The sequence below is a fragment of the Ornithorhynchus anatinus genome, chromosome X1 (genome assembly GCF_004115215.2).
Source record: "Ornithorhynchus anatinus isolate Pmale09 chromosome X1, mOrnAna1.pri.v4, whole genome shotgun sequence".
NCBI classification, from domain to species: domain Eukaryota; kingdom Metazoa; phylum Chordata; class Mammalia; order Monotremata; family Ornithorhynchidae; genus Ornithorhynchus; species Ornithorhynchus anatinus.
Genome location: NC_041749.1, coordinates 123,454,711 through 123,474,782, shown reverse-complemented (window position 1 = coordinate 123,474,782; position 20,072 = coordinate 123,454,711). Strand labels below are relative to the sequence as shown.

Below are 20,072 nucleotides of genomic sequence, written 5' to 3'. Positions count from 1 at the left end.
AGAGAAGACGGGCCCTCTTAAAATGCTTCTCCTTAAAACCCTCTCTGCTCCCTTGTGATCTGTTTCCCCCCCCCCCCACCGCCTCCCTCCCCCAGCCCCCGCCAGAGATGCGGATAATTCCTCCGATCTGATTTTAAAACAGAGACCGGCTCAGTGTTGAGGGATGAGATTCCAACGGAGAATATAATATGCTTGAATTAATTTGCATAATGGAATCCTATTGATTACAAAGCTGTATTTGTTGAGGGAGCTGTCCCCGCTAAGGAAGGACTCTTTCTGGTGACCTCGCAGATGTGAAATGAAATTTTGAGTTACGGCGTGGATTTTGGCCGCGCCCGTATAACGAGAGCAGACGTCCAATTCCGAATTAGTTACCAGAAAAGAAAACAACCGTGTGTTGCTTTGATGGCCCAGTTCTCTGGAAGCACAAAGGAACAGATTTCAATTTGCTCCAGTCAGGATTTGGGGCTTTTTTTTTTTTCCCCCTGCCTAATAACAATTCTCCACAGGAGCCCAAATTTACTTAAACACCTTTACGGGCCTTTTCCTTTAACGGAGACGGAAGGCGGCCCAGAGCGAACGCTTCCCGCCAAAGGAACGGGGAGTTAAAATTGGAGGGAGGGAGGTAGAAGCACCTCTGCAGCTTGTAGCCTGGACCGTGAGCCCGTCGTTGGGCAGGGATTGTCTCTATCTGTTGCCGCACTGTACGTTCCAAGCGCTTAGTACAGGGCTCCGCACACAGTAAGCGCTCAGTAAATACGAATGAATGCAGGAATGAATGAATGGACTCCACTGTCCTCATTCAAGAACAGGTTCCTCTCCTGCCACGGGTTTTTCTTTATCACAGAACGCAGTCCAGATTTATCATTCAGCATTTACTGGCAACACCTGAAGGCTGTGAGATGACAGCTTATTGTTTTAACTGTGTTAAGGGAAACACTGTTCAAGATCTGTCCGGGGGCTCTTTTATTAGAAGAAATTAGGGCATTAGTTTTTCGCTAATTCTAACAGCAGCTGAGATCTCATTTAGCAGTCAGCCTGCCATTAATTCGATGCCGTGTTCCTGCAAAACTTTGCTTCCATCAATCATCCTGCCATTTCGCTAGGCTCCCGAAACCCAATCCAAAAATGTATCCCCTGAGGATCGGTTTCTCTCTACACACGCAGAAGTTCAGAAATCCCGAGCTGGGGAGAATTTGACAAATATTTAGTCGAATATGATTTGGCTTGTTTTTCACGGGGGCGTGATGCACTCGGACTTCAGGTAGGCACACGGACGGGCCTTCGGAGGCTTTCCTTTGGCATCTGGGAGGTGAAAGAGCCAGAAGCCTCCGTTTGACGCTACCCGGCTCTATCCCCCTTCTCAGTTTTTGCCGGCGGTGGCCTCTCTCAGGCTCCCCGTGGCCGCCTCGACTCGGAGAAAACCGGACGCCGTGGTGTGAGAAGGAGCTTTGGCGAGGCACTAGCGACTGTCAGGCGGCGAGCCTCCAGACGCGGGTCAAACTGACTCCCGTTTAGCTCCGTTCCGCCACACCAGCGGCGATTTCCTGGGCAGGCAATTAAAATGATTTCAGATCATGTTTTGAATGTGAAAGAGTTGAAAGATATATTTTCCAAGTCAATTTCTAGTGTGGGTCGGTCTCATGAATAATAACCGCTTCGCCTGATGTACCGTAGTCGTTCTTTGCGTACCGAAGATGAGATTCTGGAAAACCCGGGGAATAAGTTTTCGAAGTGGTGAATCCACGTTGTTCTGTAGCAAAAAAGAGCAAGTAGACTTTTCCACCTTTCTTAAACCTGGGTGCGGCGTATCGTGGAGGATTCCTGTAGCTTTTGGACTCAGGGTTATTAAAAGAGGCTCAAAACGGTTGTAGCGGGGAGGGTGGGCGGAGCAGCACTTTGGGCGCTAAAAATAATCACGCTAAGCAGCAAAATGGCAGCCAACAGAAGTAGGTGCCGAAAAATCAAAAGCTTTCGGGGAATAACTTCACAGTTTTTCAGCAAGCGACCCCAGCGTGTGGGATTACGTCAAACCGGCGTTTTTCTTTCAACAGCTTATGCTCGTTTCCTGCTAGGGGCCGAGGCGGAGGGAACGTGGGGGTGAGAAACGAAAGAATGGGCTCATGACTTTGTCTCCACAAGGACGGTACGGAAAACCTTCCCAGAATTCCTCCCCAGTGAGGTCTCGATTCGGAACGAACTTCAGAGCTCTGATACTCCATCTGGGACGGCGAAATACGGCAACGAAGCCAGGGTTGGGGGCATCTGGAGAATTTAGAACGTATACGAGATCACCGGAAACCATTATGCTACGTTACTTCAAGCCTTACCGATTTAGAGCTCTGCAGTAGTAACTCGCGGTGAATGGAGTGGCTGTTCTCTGGGGGCCGAGGGGCGGTTGTGTGCGTTTGGGGGCGTGTTGGGGGAGGAGCTTGCTGCTCTTTTCCCAGAATTCCCCCAAGGAAAATTCCCAGTGCAGTCGGGGAGCGTGATTCCAGGGCCTTCGGGGAAAAGGACGAGCCCCAGATTGAAGAGTCGTCACGAAAGAGACTCGAGGCCTTGCACGGGTTTTATTTCTCCCCCCCCGCTGCTGGAGGGCGATTGTTATTTATTCAATACTGAAATCAAAGTCGTCCTCCAGAACGGATCCACCCGTATGATTGCCGTTCTGTCTTGAAGCGAACAATGCAATTTGCCCTAGTGTTCAACTGACCCATTTTTTTCATTGAGAAATTGTGCAATTAGCCAACTGTTTTCATGGCAAGAAGGAGCCAGGAACTGACATGTCCCCTCTCTTCTTTCAGAAGCTGAATTGGGATGCTGTCCAGCCCGGAGGCCTGACTGAATGAATGCTGAGCTTCTGCGGGAAGACCATTCCTTTCGAAACTTCCAAGTAGCGGAGGGATTGGACGGCTGTCGGAGGGGCGGGGGGGAGGGGGTGGGGGAGGGTCCTCTGGGTGGGAGGGGTCGACTTCAGAGACTCCCGTGCCTCTCAATTAACCAAAAATGAAGGAGAACTATTGTTTACACGCCGCTCTGGCCTGCCTGGGCCTGCTGTGCGCCAGCCAGGCCCTCGCCACCGAGAAACTGAATCGTTTCCAGCTCCCGCTCCACGCTCACCACGAAATGGGAAAAGAGGGGCAGGTCCTCCACCGCTCAAAGCGAGGCTGGGTTTGGAATCAGTTTTTTGTCATCGAAGAGTACACCGGGCCCGATCCCGTGCTCGTCGGCAGGGTAAGAGGTGGCCCGGAGCCTCGGTTGGGAGGGAGGGGGGACGGGGGAAGAGGAGGAAGAGGAAGACGAGGGGAGCGGGGAGAGGGAGGTCGGCCACTTCTTCTCTGGCTTTATCCCGATGGGTCGCCCTGAGGAACTTTTCCCTTCTCTCGGGCGGGTGGAAAGGTTGCCCCTTCTTCTTAAAGCACGGCCCCAGAACCTTTGGAAACCGTTTGAGGTTAAAGAACCACCCCGTTCGATAATCAACCCATGACATTCATGGAGCGCTTCTTATGTGCAGATCACTGATCGAGCCATTGATCGATCGGGGGCATTCACTGAGTCTTGACTACGCGCAGAACACCCAACTGAACGCTTGGGAAAGTACAATCCAACGGAGACGGTAGGCGTGAGCCCTGCCCTCAAGGAGCTGACTCTCCGCAGAGCCCCCTACTAAGAGCTCAGGAGAGGACAGTAGAGCTGGTAGACGGGATCCTTCCCCTCAAGGGAGTTCACGACCGACTGCGTGCAGACTTTCAGTGAATGCTGTCGGTGGCCAGCCCGGTCCCCAGACAACGGTCTATCGGCCGACGGGAGTGTCGGCCGTGCCTCGGTCAACCCCTTCGCCCTGACGCTTTAGCGGTTCTCCCACGCTTCGATTCCACCCAGGGTGGAGGATGCTCAGTTCATGCTCACTGCCAAGTCCCACAGCGTTCTGGGATTTGGAGTACGGAAGCCCGGAATGCTGGGGGGTTTGAAAATCGGCCGCTCCCGCTCCTCCCAAACTTGATTGACAGAAATCAGCTATAGATGATATAGATATAGATACACATAGCTGTATGTATCTATCTATGTCGACGGGTCGGACCCTGGTAGGAAAAGCAGGGAGGGGTGGGCGATGAAGGCCCAGTTCGCGGCACCCCCGCGGTACCTGAGCTGTTAGCACCGTGAGCCCCCAGTCAACGGAGAGACCCTCACAAGACACCGACTCACTTAATAATGGTGGTGTTTGTTAAGCGCTTACTATGTGCAGAGCACCGTTCTAAGCGCTGGGGTAGACACAGGGGAATCAGGTCGTCCCACGTGGGGCTCACGGTCTTAATCCCCATTTTACAGGTGAGGGAACTGAGGCCCAGAGAAGTGAAGTGACTCGCCCACAGTCACACAGCTGCCAAGTGGCAGAGCCGGGATTCCAACCCATGACCTCTGACTCCAAAGCCCAGGCTCTTTCCACTGAGCCACGCTGCTTCACTTCTCACCCTCGCATACCTGACTTGAGGACACTGATGTCTAATCCTCATTTAACTTCTTCAGGGTTACAGATGACTCCATTCTCTGCAACAGCTTCACAGGGAAACCGCTATCATTTTTAGTCCGGATCAAAACGCCTAAAATGACCCGAAGCTGAAAACCCTTACAGTGAATCAATCCGTCCGTCGTAGTTACCGAGCTGGGTGCAAAGCGCTGTACTAAGCGGCCGGGAGAGTTCAGCACAACGTAATTAGCGGACACATCCCCTGCCAACCAGGATAATAATAACTGCCTCCTCTTGCTGCTCGAGGACTCAATCAAGGATTCATTATTAGTATCCATCCCTCTCGACTCTAAGCTCATTATGGGCAGGGAACCTGCCTGCTAATTCCGTTGTAGCGTACTCTCCTAAGCGCTTAGAACAAGCGCTTGATAAATGCCATGGATTGATTGATTGATGAGATCCTACTGTGTGCAGAGCGCTGACCTAAGGACTGGGGAGAGAATATTGGAACTAGAAGACGTCCCTTCAAGGAGCTTGCGATCTAGCAAGGGAGACAGGCACTAAAATGAATTCCAGGAAGGGGGAAGAAGGAGAGGGGGACTAGAGCTAGTGCGGAAGTAATAAAAACGCGTATATACTTGGATGCGTGAGTGGTGCAGAACTGGGAGGAGATTAGAAATGAAGCAGTGTGGTCTACTGGAGGGCGCAAGGGCCTGGGACTCAAAAGGACCTGAGTTCAAATCCCAGCTCTGCCACGAGTCTGCTGCGTGACCTTGGGCAAATGACTTCACTTCGCTGGGCCTCAGTTCCCTCATCTGTGAAAAGGGAATTTAAGACTGTGAGCCCCATATGGGACAAGGACGGTGTCCAATATGATTAGCTTGCATCTATCCCAGCACTTAGCACAGCCCCTCGTACCGTAAATAAGTGCTCGACAAATACTACTGAAAAAAACCAAAACGAAGCAGGGAAGGTATCTTGGAAGAGATGGGATTTCAGAAGGGGCTCAAAGACGGGCTGAGCAACAGTCTGGCAGTTTTGTGGGAGGGATTCCACGAGCAAGAGGTCGGAAGAGGTGAGAACATGGCGGTGAGTACGTTCGCTGGAGAGGACGAGTCGCTTCGTGGTGTTTATGGAGCGCTTACTCAGCGCAGAACACTGTACTAAGCGCCTGGGAGAGTACAATATAACAGGGTCGGTAGACACGTCCCCTGCCCGTAACGGCTTACAATCCAGAGCGGGAGACGATCAATAAATCGATGATCAATCATATTTATTGAGTGCTTATTATGTGCAGAGCTCTCTAAGTGCTTGGAAGAGTGCCTCCTTGTCTTGTTTTGTTGTCTGCCTCCCCCCTTTAGACTGTGAGCCCGTCGTCGGGCAGGGACTGTCTCTATCTGTTGCCGAATTGCACATTCCAAGCGCTCAGGACAGTGCTCTGCGGACGGGAAGCGCTCAATAAATACGATTGAATGAACGAACACGACAGAATTAGTGAAGATTGCGAGCTGGGATGTAGCGGGAGAAGATAGTGGATAAGTAGAAGTCAGTCAGTAGCGCTTACTAACTTAATTTCCAGAGCTTAATTTCCATTTGATACCTACCTAGTCCAGAGTCCCACGTGGAGAGCTCGGAAAGAGGTTTGAAGACAGAGAAATGACCCCCATGAGAAAGGAATAATAATAATTATTATGCTATTTGATAAGCGCTTATTAAGTGCCCAGCACTGTTCTAAACGCTGAGGTGGATACAAGGTAATCAGGTTGCCCCCGGCGGGGCTCACGGTCTTAATCCCCATTTTCCAGATGAGGGGACTGAGGCCCAGAGACGTGAAGTGGCTTGTCCAAAGCCACACAGCTGACAAGTTCCGGGGCCGGGATTAGCACCCACGACCTCTGACTCCCAAGCCCGGGCTCTTTTCACTGAGCCACGAATGAGATTACGTGGCTGAGAAAAGAGAGGCTCGGGGGAGCGGGGGCATGGAAGAGTAAATATAAATTCTGAATGACTTTAGTCCGTTTTCTCTGTGTGGTGGGGTAATAACAATATTAATAATAATAATAATTATGGTATTTAAGTGCTTACTATGTGCCAAGCACTGTTCTAAGTACTGGGAAAATGGTAGAGTGGGGATTTAGGGTAGACACTGGGAAGAACTTTCCACCAGAGAGCTGTGACGGATTGTCTTGGTGTCACCTGCCCCGGAGATTCTCATTCAGTCAACCGATCGACGGTGTCGATTTTTTTTTTTTCAATGGTATTTGTTAAGCCTCACTATGTGCCAGACGTTGAACTAAGCATCAGGGTAGATAGAAACTAATCAGGTTGGACACAGTCCGTGTCCCACAAAGGGCTCACGGTCTTAATCCCTATTTTGCAGATTGGGGAACTGAGACCCAGAGGAGTGAAGTGACTTAATAATAATAATAATAATAATAATGTTGGTATTTGTTAAGCGCTTACTATGTGGAGAGCACTGTTCTAAGCACCGGGATAGACACAGGGTAATCAGGTTGTCCCACGCGAGGCTCCCAGTCTTAATCCCCATTTTTTAGATGAGGCCACTGAGGCCCAGAGAAGTGAAGCGACTCGCCCACAGTCACCCAGCTGCCAAGTGGCAGAGCCGGCATTCGAACCCATGACCTCTGACTCCCAAGCCCGGGCTCTTTCCACTGAGCCACGAAGGTCACACAGCAGACATGTGGCGGAGCCGGGATTAGAACCCAGCCCCTTCTGTCTCCCGGTCCCTAGGCCTTGCTGCTTCACTGAGCACCTTACTCCGTGCGGAGTACTGAATTTAGAGCTTGGAAGAGGACGACCGAGAAAGGGACACTGTCTTTTCCCCCAAGGAGCTTCCTCTCAACGTGGCTCCCAACTCTGATGCGTCGTAATAATAATGTTGGTATTTGTTAAGCGCTTACTATGTGCAGAGCACTGTTCTAAGTGCTGGAGGAGATACAAGGTTGCCTATCGACCTCCGCTCCAAACAAAAACTCCTCACTCTAGGCTTCAAGGCTCTCCATCACCTTGCCCCTTCCTACCTCTCCTCCCTTCTCTCTTTCTACCGCCCACCCCGCACGCTCCGCTCCTCCGCCGCCCACCTCCTCGCCGTCCCTCGGTCTCGCCTATCCCGCCGTCGACCCCCGGGTCACGTCCTCCCGCGGTTCTGGAACGCCCTCCCTCCTCACCTCCGCCAAACTGATTCTCTTTCCCTCTTCAAAACCTTACTTAAAAATCACCTCCTCCAAGAGGCCTTCCCAGACTGAGCTCCTCTTCCCCCTCTACTCCCTCTGCCGTCCCCCCTTTACCTCTCCGCAGCTAAAGCCTCATTTTCCCCTTTTCCCTCTGCTCCTCCACCTCTCCCTTCCCATCCCCACGGCACCGTACTCGTCCGCTCGACCGTATATATTTTCGTCACCCTATTTATTTTGTTAATGAATTGTACATCGCCTCGATTCTATTTAGTCGCCATCGGTTTTTACGAGACGTTCTTCCCCTCGACGCTGTTTAGTGCCATCGTTCTCGTCTGTCCGTCTCCCCCGATCAGACCGTAAGCCCGTCAAACGGCAGGGACTGTCTCTATCTGTTGCCGACTTGTTCATCCCAAGCGCTTAGTACAGTGCTCTGCACATAGTAAGCGCTCAATAAATACTATTGAATGAATGAATGAAAGTTGCCCCACCTGAGACTCACAGTTAATCCCCATTTTCCAGATGAGGGAACTGAGGCCCAGAGAAGTTAAGTGACGCCCACAGTCACACAGCCGACAAGTAGCGCGTAGTACAGTGCCCCGCGACAAGTAAGCACTGAAGACATACCACTGATCCATCGACTGATTGGTCCAACGGGCACAGTTGCTATTCCAGGATCATGTGAAGGCAGCCATGCCACAGAGCAGAGAAACGGACGCCTCCATGTTGGCAAGGGTTCTACGATCTCCACGTTCCAGTGCTTATATTTGACCAATGGGAATAAAACTCTATTCGTCCGAGCAATTAAATCAGCTCAGTGGAAGGAGCGAAAATTCATATTTTAGCATAATATGGGAACAGAAAATTTCAGGCTTTAAAGAGATGGTAATTGTCACAATCCCTCTGTCTGGCTCTCTTGATAACATTTAATGATTTACAGAGCTACTTTTTGTGTGCAGCTTAACACTAAATTATATCTGATTAATGTGAATAGTATAAATCCCCTTTTGTGAGATTCTAAAAAGGATTTACATTTCACCGTTCAGCCGCTTCGGGGCTGTCGGGGAAAATGGGGGTGGAAATCAACCTCAAGTCATTTTTTCCCAAACGAATCCTTTGAGGAGTCAAGAAAACTCATCTCTCTTTAATCTGCAGGAAGTTAGCAAACCGTAAAGCTACTGGGCCATCCTGAGTCATTTCCTGTCCGACGGTAACTGTTAAAATAACACTTCTAGTGGAATTTGAGGAGGTTGTGTCATTTTTCAGCCATCTAAAACTATCCTCAAGGAGCCTTCCCCCCCGCCCCGTAACGATAATAGTGATAGTAATGATGATTATGGTATCGGGTAAGTGGTTCCTATGTGCCAAGCACTGTACTGAGCACTAGGGCAGAGAAATAATCAGGTCCTACGTGGGGCTCGCGGTCTCGGTAGGAGGGAGAACAGGTATTGAATCCCCATTTTTCAGATGAAGGAACCACAGAGAAGTGAAGGGACTTTTCCAAGGTCACCCAGCAAACAAGGGGCAAAGACAGGTTTAGAACCCAGGTCCTCTGCCTCCCAGGCCCAGGCTCGTTCCATTGGGTCACGCTGCTTTCCTGGCGGTGCGTGTTTTGGATTCCCGAATCTCTTAAACACAAGAAATACGTTTCACAACCATTTCGCGGGAACGAATGGCTTGTTATGAATAACTGGTGGTGAATGGAAATAGTTTTCTTTATCTGGAAAACGCACGGACTAACGACAAACCGTTCTTTGTCATTTCTTCTTTCGAGAGGCATCCACTTGGGTGGAAATTGCTTTCGTTTCACTGAAACCCTGTCGTTCTAATTTGATTCCTCTGAGAAAATGGAGACGATACGATTTTTTATAGGATCCATGGGAATGCATTCCATTCCATTGACAATCTTTGCCTGCGTCGCACTTTGTCGTCAGGGATCTCAAACCTCTCGCTCTGCCCGTGGAATGGGAGGAATCGCTCGACCCACACCGAGCAGAGGGTCAGATTTCGTCATTCCTCCCTATCCAAGAGCTAGGACTGGCGAGCTTAATGTCGTCCACTGAAACCCCCCGGGTTCTGCCACGACCCTCACGTTCACTCCGCGTTTCAGCTGCAACTTAATACTAGAAGTAGGGAACTTTCTCCTGGCAACGTGCAGCTGTCCAGAAGAAACGGTGTGGGACGCTGATTTCAACAGTAGCAGGCAGATGTGCTCGGTCGATCGATCAGTGGTGTTTACCGAGCGCAGCGTTCTGCAGGAGGTAAATGCTAAGCGCTTGGGTTAGTACAGCGTATCGGAGTGGGTGGACACGTTCTCTGCCCGCAAGGACGGAGACTAGATGGAGGGGCGAACATTGAAACAGATCACGGGTCCGCACGTGAGTGCAGGGGGGCTGAGCATAGGGACACGAAGGGAACAAATCCGGTTTAAAGGTGATGCCGAAGGGAGAGGGATTAGGGCTTAGTCGGGGAAGGCCTCTTGGAGGAGATGTGCTTTTAATAAGGCTTTGAAGGTGGGGAGAGTCATCGTCTTGCGGAGGTGAAGGGGGAGGGGATTCTAGGTCACCGGCAGGACGTGGGCGAGGGGTCGGCGGCGGGAAAGACGAGATCGAGGTACAGTGAATATTTCTGCCGTCCGCTCACGTCTCCCTCTCCGGACTGCTTCATTCTCTGGTTCGGTGCTTCCTCTCTGATTTTTGAGTAAGTCCTTCTTCCCTCCCCACCCGCCAGCCCAAGCTAGCGGGCGGAGAGAGGATGCTCACACACCGATTTGTTATAATCGGGCTGTGGGTGTCTACAGGTCACCAAGAGCTTGCCCCGCCGACTCGAGCCCGGGGGTTGGCTGGGGAAGCACCGCGCCCGTGACCGTTCGTTTGTCTTTTTCTCCTCTTCCTAGCTCCACTCTGATATCGATTCTGGGGATGGAAACATTAAATACATTCTCTCAGGGGAAGGAGCGGGAACCATTTTTGTCATCGACGACAAATCAGGAAACATCCACGCAACGAAGACACTGGACCGAGAAGAGAGGGCCCAGTACACGCTGATGGCCCAAGCCGTAGACAGAGACACCAACCGACCCCTGGAGCCTCCTTCTGAGTTCATCGTTAAGGTGCAAGATATAAATGACAACCCTCCTGAGTTCCTTCATGAAAACTACCACGCTAACGTGCCAGAGAGATCCAATGTGGGTAAGTACGTGACAGAGATGCTTCCCCGACATTGGTCTCGGGACCGTTGAACGTGTCGTTGAACGTTGACGTGTCTTTTTCCCAGAGAGCAGAGATGGCGGTCGCGCTATTGAGGGCGCTTACGGTCTGACAGGCAGTCGACCGGTACGATGGTTCGATTCGTTCCCTCGTCTCAGAATGTGTGGAAACGTCCCCGTGTCGATCTCTCAGAGAAGATCATCTGCTGAGAGAAGCAGCGTGGCGTAGTGGTTGGAGCCCGGGCCCGGGAGTCCGAAGGTCGGGGGTTCCAATCCCGCCTCTGCCACTTTCCGCTGGGTGACCTTGGGCAAGTCACTTCACTTTTCTGTGCCTCGGTTACCTCATCTGTAAAATGGGGATTGAGACTGTGAGCCCCACGTGGGACTGGGACTGTGTCCAACCTGATCTGCCTGTATCCAAGTACGGTTCCTGGCACATAGTAAGCGCTTAACAACTAACATGACTATTATCGTCATTATTATTGTCAACATACGGTCATGAGTCCAATCTCCCCGGTCAGGATTTACCGGTTAAGTGTGCTGTCCGGGGGCATGGGGGAATTAGAAAAGGGAGATACTAGTAATAACTGTGGCCTTCAATAACTGTGGTATTTGTTGAGCGCTTACTCTGTGCCAAGCACTGTACTAAGTGCTGGAGTAGATACAAGGTGATCAGGTCCCACACGGGGCTCACAGTCTAAGTAGGAGGGAGAATATGTATTGAATCCCCATTTTGCAGAAGAGGGAACTGAAGCGGAGAAGTGAAGTGACTTGACTAAGGTCACACAGCAGACAAGGGGCAGACCCGGGATTAGGACCCAGGTCCTCCGATTCCCAGGCCCACCTTCTCTCTTACGTGCTTAGTGCGGGTTGAGCGCTATCTTAAGGGCTGGGACGGTGCCTGTTCCACTTCGGGCTCATGGGTCCTTCTTTTGAGGGGATCCCTGTCCCCTGGCCTGAGAAAATGAAGCAGCCTGGGAGCCAGAAGGACCTGGGTTCTAATCCCAGCTCTGCCACCTGTCTGCTGTGTGACCTTGGGCAATTCACTTCACTTCTCTGGGCCTCAGTTACCTCATCTGGACAATGGGGACCGAGACAGTGAGCCCTGTGCGAGATGGGGACCGTGTCCAGCCTGATCAACTCGTATCTACTCCAGTGCTCGGTACAGTGCCTGACACATAGTAAGTGCTTAACAAACACCGCTAAAAAATTTCCCAAGAAGAGTTGGAGCACCAAAAGATTCACTGATTCATTCGAGCGTATTTATTGAGTGCTTACCGTGTGCAAAGCACTGTACTAAGCTCTTGGGAGACTATAACAATAAACAGTCACATTCCCTACCCAAATCTCCCCCTCTCAAACTGAGAAATCCCCGGACCGTCACAGTTCCCCAGCTGTTGTGTCCCTGAAGCGGAAACGGGAGCAGCTGACTCAACATCTGGCCCAGGGAAGAGAGGCAGAGTGGCTCAAAGCGGGAGCCAGTGGAGGTTGGTCGAGATGGCGGCCACCGTGGGAGCACATCAGCTTGCTTAAAAACGATTTCTCAGCTCATCCCCCAGGAGCAAGGGAGGAGTCTTGTGGGGGAGGGCGTGAGCGATGGACACCGGAAGCCCCGGGAAAAGTTCACCCCCTCCCGCTCCTCCCCGGAACGAGCGTGTGTCACCCGCATCTCTCTCCCCCGGCAAAATTCAGTCGATCGATCAACAGCATCCCGCTGTAAACGGGACACTGCATCCTGTCCTTTCATCGAAAAGTATTCCGTCATTTATTTTCATTTATTCCTTCATTTAAAAGAATTTGGGTTAATCATTTGATTTATTATATGCTCTATTAAGGTGACAGTCACTGAATATTTTCACAAGAATACAAGTAATTGGAATTTAACCAACCAAAGTGGGACACAAATGTAACACAACCCTAACTTATGGTATTTCCTGCGTGCATTAGGGAAAATGTACTCCTTGCCCCGTCACCTCACGCCAAAACAACACCCATTGTCACGATTTGGTTTCAGTTCATCGTTCATCACGAGATGAAAACTTAGACGCTCTAAAGTCCTTTGTCGTTTGAAGGGTGGATTCTTTTGATCTTTGAAAACGACGTTATTGAAATGTCTCTTTGCCTTATAGGAACCTCAGTGATTCAGGTGACAGCGTCAGATGCTGACGACCCCACTTATGGAAACAGCGCTAAGCTGGTATACAGCATTCTTGAAGGCCAGCCCTATTTCTCTGTGGAAGCCCAGACAGGTAAAATAGCAGTCGTAGTGCTCGCTGTGGTTATGTACTGAGCGCTCACGGGCTGTGAGGCGCTGTACTAAACGCTTGGGAAAGTACCAAGAACCTTCGTGAGAAGCAGTGTGGCCTAGTGGGGAGAACACGGGCCTGAGAGTCAGAAGGACCTGGGTTCTAATCCCGGCTCTGCCACTCGTCTGTTGGGTGACCTTGGGCAAGTCACTTCACTTCTCCGGGCCTCAGGTCCCTCATCTGTAAAATGGGGATTGAGGCTGGGTCTAGCCCTGTGTGGGGCAGGGGCTGTGTCTAGTGGGGTAGATTAGCTTGTATCTACCCCAGCGCATAGTACAGTGCCCGGAACGTAGTAAACTCTTAAAACCATTAAAAAAAAAACCAACCCCAAAACCCTCTTCTGTTCCTAAAGGGACTTTCGCTTTGCTACTTCCCACTGACTCAACGGCAGGTTCCACTGGAAGCCTAGCTCTGACCGCAGTGATCGTGCGGTGGCTTTGCACAGAAGGCTTATCACACCCAAGCCACATCTTGCCCTTTAATAGCCACGTCCACATCGGCACACAGATTTCCGTGCCTACGAAAAGCTACTCTTCTAGATAAAATGTCTGCCTTTTTCTTGCAGCCAGTCATATGCTTGTAGCCAACCGCTTCACGCACCTTCACGGGTGTGTCAAACTGAAATATTCTCTGGAGAAAAATGCTCCAACGGCCCAACAAAGTGTCCCTGGATACTTGTGTGGCAGGAGTAATCGATTCGAAGCACTCCCCAAGAGTTGAATGAACAAAAAAGGTGAACGAGTTACCCAGTGGGTTAAAACAAAGGTGTCTTCCCTCCCCTTAGGTATCATCAGAACCGCGCTTCCGAACATGGACAGAGAAGCCAAGGAAGAGTATCACGTCGTCATTCAAGCCAAGGACATGGGAGGACATATGGGAGGACTCTCGGGCACAACCAAAGTGACAATTACCCTTACCGATGTCAACGATAACCCACCAAAGTTCCCACAGAGTAAGTGGACTTTTTTTTTTTTTTTCCATCTCTCTGGTGCTGCGGGTTGGTGCGACCGGTTTGATGCCGGTTTGAGCACTTCCTGCAGGGCGGACTTTAAGAAACACAACCGTCAAAAAGAGGTGGGAGACCCAGATGGAAGAATAAGAGAACACCTTTCAAAACACTGCCTCCACCACAGCAAGGCATCAAGCTGTTATGGGGCGAAAATGCCGGCGCTCTAAGGGATGTCCGTGACACCTCTGCCTTCACGTAGTCATGACAACATGATGTTCCGCTCCCGAAGCCGCATGAGCCTATTCTCCGCACATGTTTGGCTTCTAGGGGTCAAATGACAGTCCAGGTAAAAAGGCCAACCCTCCACCAGGCCCATGCCCCTAACGTGATGACTGAGTAATAATAGTAATACGCCGAGTGCAGTTCACTATATTGGTCGGAGAAATGGTATTTATGGAGCCCCCACAGAGTGAAACAGACCGTGCCAAGTGCTTGGGAGAGTATCACACGCAAAAAAATGGTATCTGTTAAGCGCCTACTAGGTGCCGAGCACTGTTCTAAGCGCTGGGCTAGATCCAAGATAATCGGGTTGTCCCACGTGGGGCTCACAGTCTTAATCCCCATCTTCCAGACGAGGTAACCGAGGCACAGAGAAGTCAAGTGACTCGCCCAAAGTCACCCAGCTGATCGGTGGCCGAGCCGGGATTAAAACCCACGACATCTGACTCCCAAGCCCTTGCACCGTCCACTAAGCCACGCTGCTTCTCTAAACCACACATGCCTGGGACTCAAGGAGTTTCCACTCTAACGTGGGAAAGAGAAGGACACAGATGATTTACCAGTAGTGGAGTCAGGCTAGATACTAATAATAACGGTATTTGTTAAGCGCTTACTACGTCCTGAGGTACGTACAAGATAATCGAGTCAGACCTAGTCCCTGTCCCTCACAGAGCTCACAGGTATTGAATCCCCATCTTTACGGATGAGGGAACCGGGGCACAGAGAAGTTAAGTGACTTTGGGCATTTGCTATCCGCCCCACCTTCAACCCCACGGCCCAAATATACATATCTATAAATTGAATATCATAAACTATTCGTACGTATTAGTATACGTCTCCCCCACTAGATCGTGAGCTCGCTGTTTGCAGGGACCGTTTCTACCAACTCTCTTGTACGTTGTAAAGCGCTCAGTAAACACCAACGATAACGATGGTGACTTGTCCAAGGTCCAGTCAGAAGGCATGTTGCGGAGACTGGATTAAACCCAGCTCCTCTAATTCCCAGGCCCAGGTTTCTTCTACTAGGCCGTGCTGTTCCTCCAATAGATAGATTTAGATCTACAGACATAGAGATAGAACTATAGACGTAGAACTGTGCACAAGTGCTGAGGAGAGCAATATATAAATCCACAAATATTAGCGGCAACTGTTGGGCTGATAACGAGTGAGTGAGAAATTGTACGAGATTTTGTTTTCTGTGTCCACCCACGAAGGGTCCTTGTCCGAGGGTCAACGACGGTGCATACCAAAAGCTGCTCAGGTGATCTGTATTCAAAGAAGACTTCAAACTGTGCCATCCAACTCAGATGTGAAGGGCTTCCCTCCCTGGGGAGTCGCATCTAATCCTGGCTCTGCCACTTGTCTGACTTTGGGCAAGTCACTACGCTTCTCTGGGCCTCAGTGACCTCCTCTGTAAAATGGGGATTGAGACCGTGAGCCCCACGTGGGACGGGGACTTTGTCCAACCCGATTTGCTTGTCTTCACCCCAGTGCTTAGTAGAGTGCCTGGCACATAGTAAGCGCTTAACAAATACCATAGTTATTACTATTAATTATCATTATCAATTATTATTTGACAGTAGACACTCGATATATCGATCAATCACTCCATGGTATTTATTGAGCGCTTAGTGGGTGCAGAGCACTGTAGTAAGCCCTTAGGAAAGAACAACCTAATAGAGTTGTTGGCTTCAAAGCTGTCCGTCACCTTGCCCCTTCTTACCTCACCTCCCTTCTCTCCTTCTACATCCCAACCCGCACGCTCCGCTCCTCTGGTGTCGGCCTTCTCACCGTGCCTCGATATTGCCTGTCCCACCGTCGGCCCCTGGCCCACGTCCTACCTCCGGCCTGGAACGCCCTCCTTCCTCAAATCCGCCCATCAATCACTCTTCCCCCCCTGCAAAGCCCTACTGAGGGCTCACCTCCTCCAGGAGGCCTTCCCAGACTAAGCCTCACTTTTCTTCAGCTCCCTCTCCCTTCTGCGTCACCTCGACTAGCATCCCTTGCTCTTCCCCCGCCGCCCCACGGCGCTTATATGTATTCTATTATATGTATTCTAATTCTATTTATTTATATTGATGCCCGCTTACTTGTTTCGATGTGTATTTATCTGTAGTTCTGTTCATTTGCATTGATGCCTGTTTACTTATTTCGGATGTCCGTCTCCCCCTTCTAGACTGTAAGCCCGGTGAGGACGGGGACTGTCTCTCTTTATTATCTCACTTTCCAAGTGCTCAGTAAACGCTCAATCAGTACGATCGAAAGAACTGAATAGAGGCAATCCCAAAAGGATCTTACAGTCTACGGGGAAGACAGACATCAAAATGAATTACGGATTGGGAAATAGTAGAGTATAAGGATATTTACATAGGTGCTGTGGGGCTGGAGGACCAACCAAAGTTCATTCAGTTTCTTTAAATTAGGACAGGGTTTTTTGAACGAGGATTTAAAAACTGATTTTAAACCCTTGTCCGGGATCTATTTTGTCATATCTTTTTTTTGGCTTGACGTCGTTTTCTCATTCAGGGAGTTCTTGTGATTCCAAAGAAACCCCTCGATCAATCAATCACATTAAGTGCTCATCGTGTGCAGAGCACGGTATTAATAATCACATGTGAGAGTACATTATAACAGAGTGGGTAGGCAGGTTCTCTGCCCTCAGTGAGTTTACAGTCTAGAGGGGGGGGACAGACAATGAAATAAAGTACGGATAGGTACGCGAGGGCTGTGGGCCCGAGGCTGGGATGAATAATGGATACAAATCCGAGTCCGAGGGTGACGCGGAAAGGAGAGGGAGTAGGGGAAATGAGGGCTTCTGTGTGCATAGAACAGAAGCTGACTGTGTCTGTTGTCATTATTTAACATTTGTAACCTTGTATGAAATTATGCAGGAGCATTGTCATTACTGACCATTTAACATTAAGCAATTGTTATTTGCATAACTGATTCTAGGGGCGAATCATAAAAGTGACTAGCAAGCAATTAACAAGGACAAACATATCCTATGCAATTAATTCTGTCATAAATTGTGTCTCCGTGAGTTCATGGAAAATTAGGCAAGAATGTCTAATTATCTAGAAATTCAGGGACTGTGCAAGATATACAATGGGAAACAGAAGTGGTAAAATGCATTCTTGGTCTCAGGTTCCACTTGAAGGACTGCCATGGGACCAGGCTATGTTGTTGTTGCTGTTGTTGTTAGCTTTAACGAGCATGCTCCTTTTTTAAAATGGCGTCTGTTAAGTGTTAGCTACGTAGCGACCACTGTACTAAGCACTGAGATCGATACAAGATACAATCAGGGTGGACAGAGTCCAGGTCCCACATGGGGATCACAGTCTCAATACCCAGTTGAGGAACCTGAGGCACCGAGAAGTGACGTGACTTGCCCAAGATCACATAGCAGACAAGTGGCAGAGCCGGAATTAGAACCCAGGTCCTTTGACTCCCAGGCCGGTGTTCTTTCCACTAGGCCACGTTGCTTCTCGATGAGTAGACTCAGAAATGTAGTCTGGGTGTTTTCGGCACGTTTTCAATCAGTCAATTCATCAAGGGTATTTACTGAGAGCGGAGCCCGATATTATAGAGAAGCAGCATGGCCTAGTGGCAAGAGCACGGGCTTGGGAGTCAGAGGACGTGGGTCCTAATCCCGGCTCTGCCACTTGTCTGCTGTATGACCTTGGGCAAGTCACTTCACTTCTCTGAGCCTCAGTTACCTCATCTGTAAAATGGGGATTAAGACCGTGAGCCCCACGTGGGACAACCTGATTCTACCCCAGCGCTTAGAGCAGTGGTCGGCACGTAGTAAACGCTTAACGAATGCCATAATTACTATTATTATTATTATTATGAGCTTGGAAGAGTACTAGCAGAACCAAGACCAACATTCCCTTACCTCCAGGAGCTCACGATCTAACAGAGGCAACGGACGCAAAACAATTTACAAACAGTGGGAGCGGGAGGATGAACAAGATGGCAGGATGGAATGGCCATATCAATAATCGAATATACAAGCTGGATACAGAAGTCACGATAGGAACCGTTAACTGTCACTGAATAGTTTCTGTCTCAATTAATCAATCGACCGTATCTATTGAGTGCTTACTGGGTGCAGAGGACTTTATTAAGTGCTTGGGAGAGTAAGATACAACAGGTAGGTAGACACATTCTCCGTCCACAACGTGCCTATAGCCTAGAGGGGGTCTTGTCTTATGCCGTCGGCTCGTCTCCGACCCATAGCGACACCAGGGACACGTCTCTCCCAGAACGCCCCACCTCCATCTGCCATCGTTCTGGTAGTGGATCCGTAGACTTTGCTTGGTAAAAATCCGGAAGCGGTTTACCGTTTCCTCCTTCCGCGCGGTAAACCTGAGTCTCCGCCCTCGACTCCCTCCCGCGCCACTGCTGCCCGGCACGGGGGAGTCTTGAGTTGTAGCAGATTGCCTTCCATTCGCTAGCCACTGGCCAAGCTAGGAACGGGATGGGAAGGCCTCTGCGTGACTCTCCCTCCCGTAGTCGAGACTGGTAGAGGACTGGAAACTCTCCAGGCGTGACCCTGAGAGGGCCTAGAGGGGGAGACGGACATTAATATAAATAGATTAAATTAGGGATAGGGACATAAGTGCAGTGGGGCAGAGAGCGGTGAATAAAGAATGCAAATCCTAGCTCAAGGGTGAAGGGAGAGTGGGAGGAGAGGAAACGGGAGCTTTAGTCGGGAAAGCCCTTTTGGAGGAGACGCATTTTTAATAAGGCTTTGAAGGCGGGAAGAGTGATCATCTGTAGACTATGACGAGGGTGGGAGTTCCAGGCCAGAGGCAGGATGTGGACGAAGGGTAGGTGGCGAGATAGATGAGGTTGAGGTACCATGAGGAGGTTGGAATTAGAGGGCCAAAGTGTGCGCTTTCCCTCACTACCTCTTCATTTTCATCGCTACCCTTTCTCCGTCACTACCTCTGCGTGTTGAAGCGACGATAGCCTTTTACCACGTCCTGTGACCTTTAAAAGATTTGATCTCTTCTCCTTTCAGGTGTCTACCAGATGTCAGTGTCAGAAGCATCTGTTCCAGGGGAGGAAGTGGGAAGACTAAAGGCCAAAGACCCAGACATTGGAGAAAATGGCTTAATAACGTACAACATCATCGACGGAGACGGCGTAGACATGTTTGAAATCACAACCGATTACGAGACTCAGGAAGGGGTGGTGAAACTTAAAAAGGTGATTCGTTCGCTCCTGTCGGCTTTTTCCGAGATCTCTGGCCCCGAGGGGAGAGTTTAATTTCCTAGAACTGCGGTGTGCAGACCGCTGAGCTAGGCACCCGGCGGAGTGCATAGAATAAGAGACACGACCCCTGTCCTCAAGGAGCTTACAACCTACGGGGGAGAGAGAGACCTAAATTACGTAGGAATCGTGGGAAAAGGAGAAGCAGCGTGGCCTAGTGGAAAGTGCCTGGGGCTGGGGGGGGTGGTCAGAGAACCTGAATTCTAATTCCAGCTCTGCCTCGTGCCTGCTGTGTGACCTTGGTCAGTCAGTCAGCCAGTCGGTTGTATTTATTGAGCGCTTACTGTGTGCAGAGCACTGTACTAAGCCCTTTCGGAGAGTACAGTACAACAGAGTTGGGAGACACGGCCCTGGCCCCCAGAGAGCTTATATGGGATATACGGAGGCACAACTG

General features: G+C 50.2%; 1 protein-coding gene and 1 non-coding gene across 3 annotated transcripts in view; one reads left to right on the top strand and one right to left on the bottom strand.

Moving 5' to 3' along the window:
* The first annotated feature begins 2,953 nt into the window (after positions 1 to 2,953).
* CDH11 (cadherin 11) overlaps positions 2,954 to 20,072 on the top strand; it is a 38,154-nt gene continuing 21,035 nt past the window's right edge. Inside the window, exons 1-5 of one of the 2 annotated variants that reach the window (XM_029050445.2) lie at positions 2,954 to 3,234; positions 10,556 to 10,850; positions 12,997 to 13,116; positions 13,958 to 14,125; positions 19,428 to 19,615. In XM_029050445.2, the coding sequence (XP_028906278.1) occupies positions 3,007 to 3,234; positions 10,556 to 10,850; positions 12,997 to 13,116; positions 13,958 to 14,125; positions 19,428 to 19,615 (999 nt within the window). In that variant the 5' untranslated portion in view covers positions 2,954 to 3,006. The remainder of the gene's footprint in view (positions 3,235 to 10,555; positions 10,851 to 12,996; positions 13,117 to 13,957; positions 14,126 to 19,427; positions 19,616 to 20,072) is intronic. The other variant, XM_029050444.2, reaches the window with a different exon arrangement.
* LOC114807116 lies at positions 18,829 to 18,966 on the bottom strand. Its single transcript, XR_003755169.1, has one exon. It is a non-coding gene; the product is annotated as a small nucleolar RNA SNORA7 (small nucleolar RNA).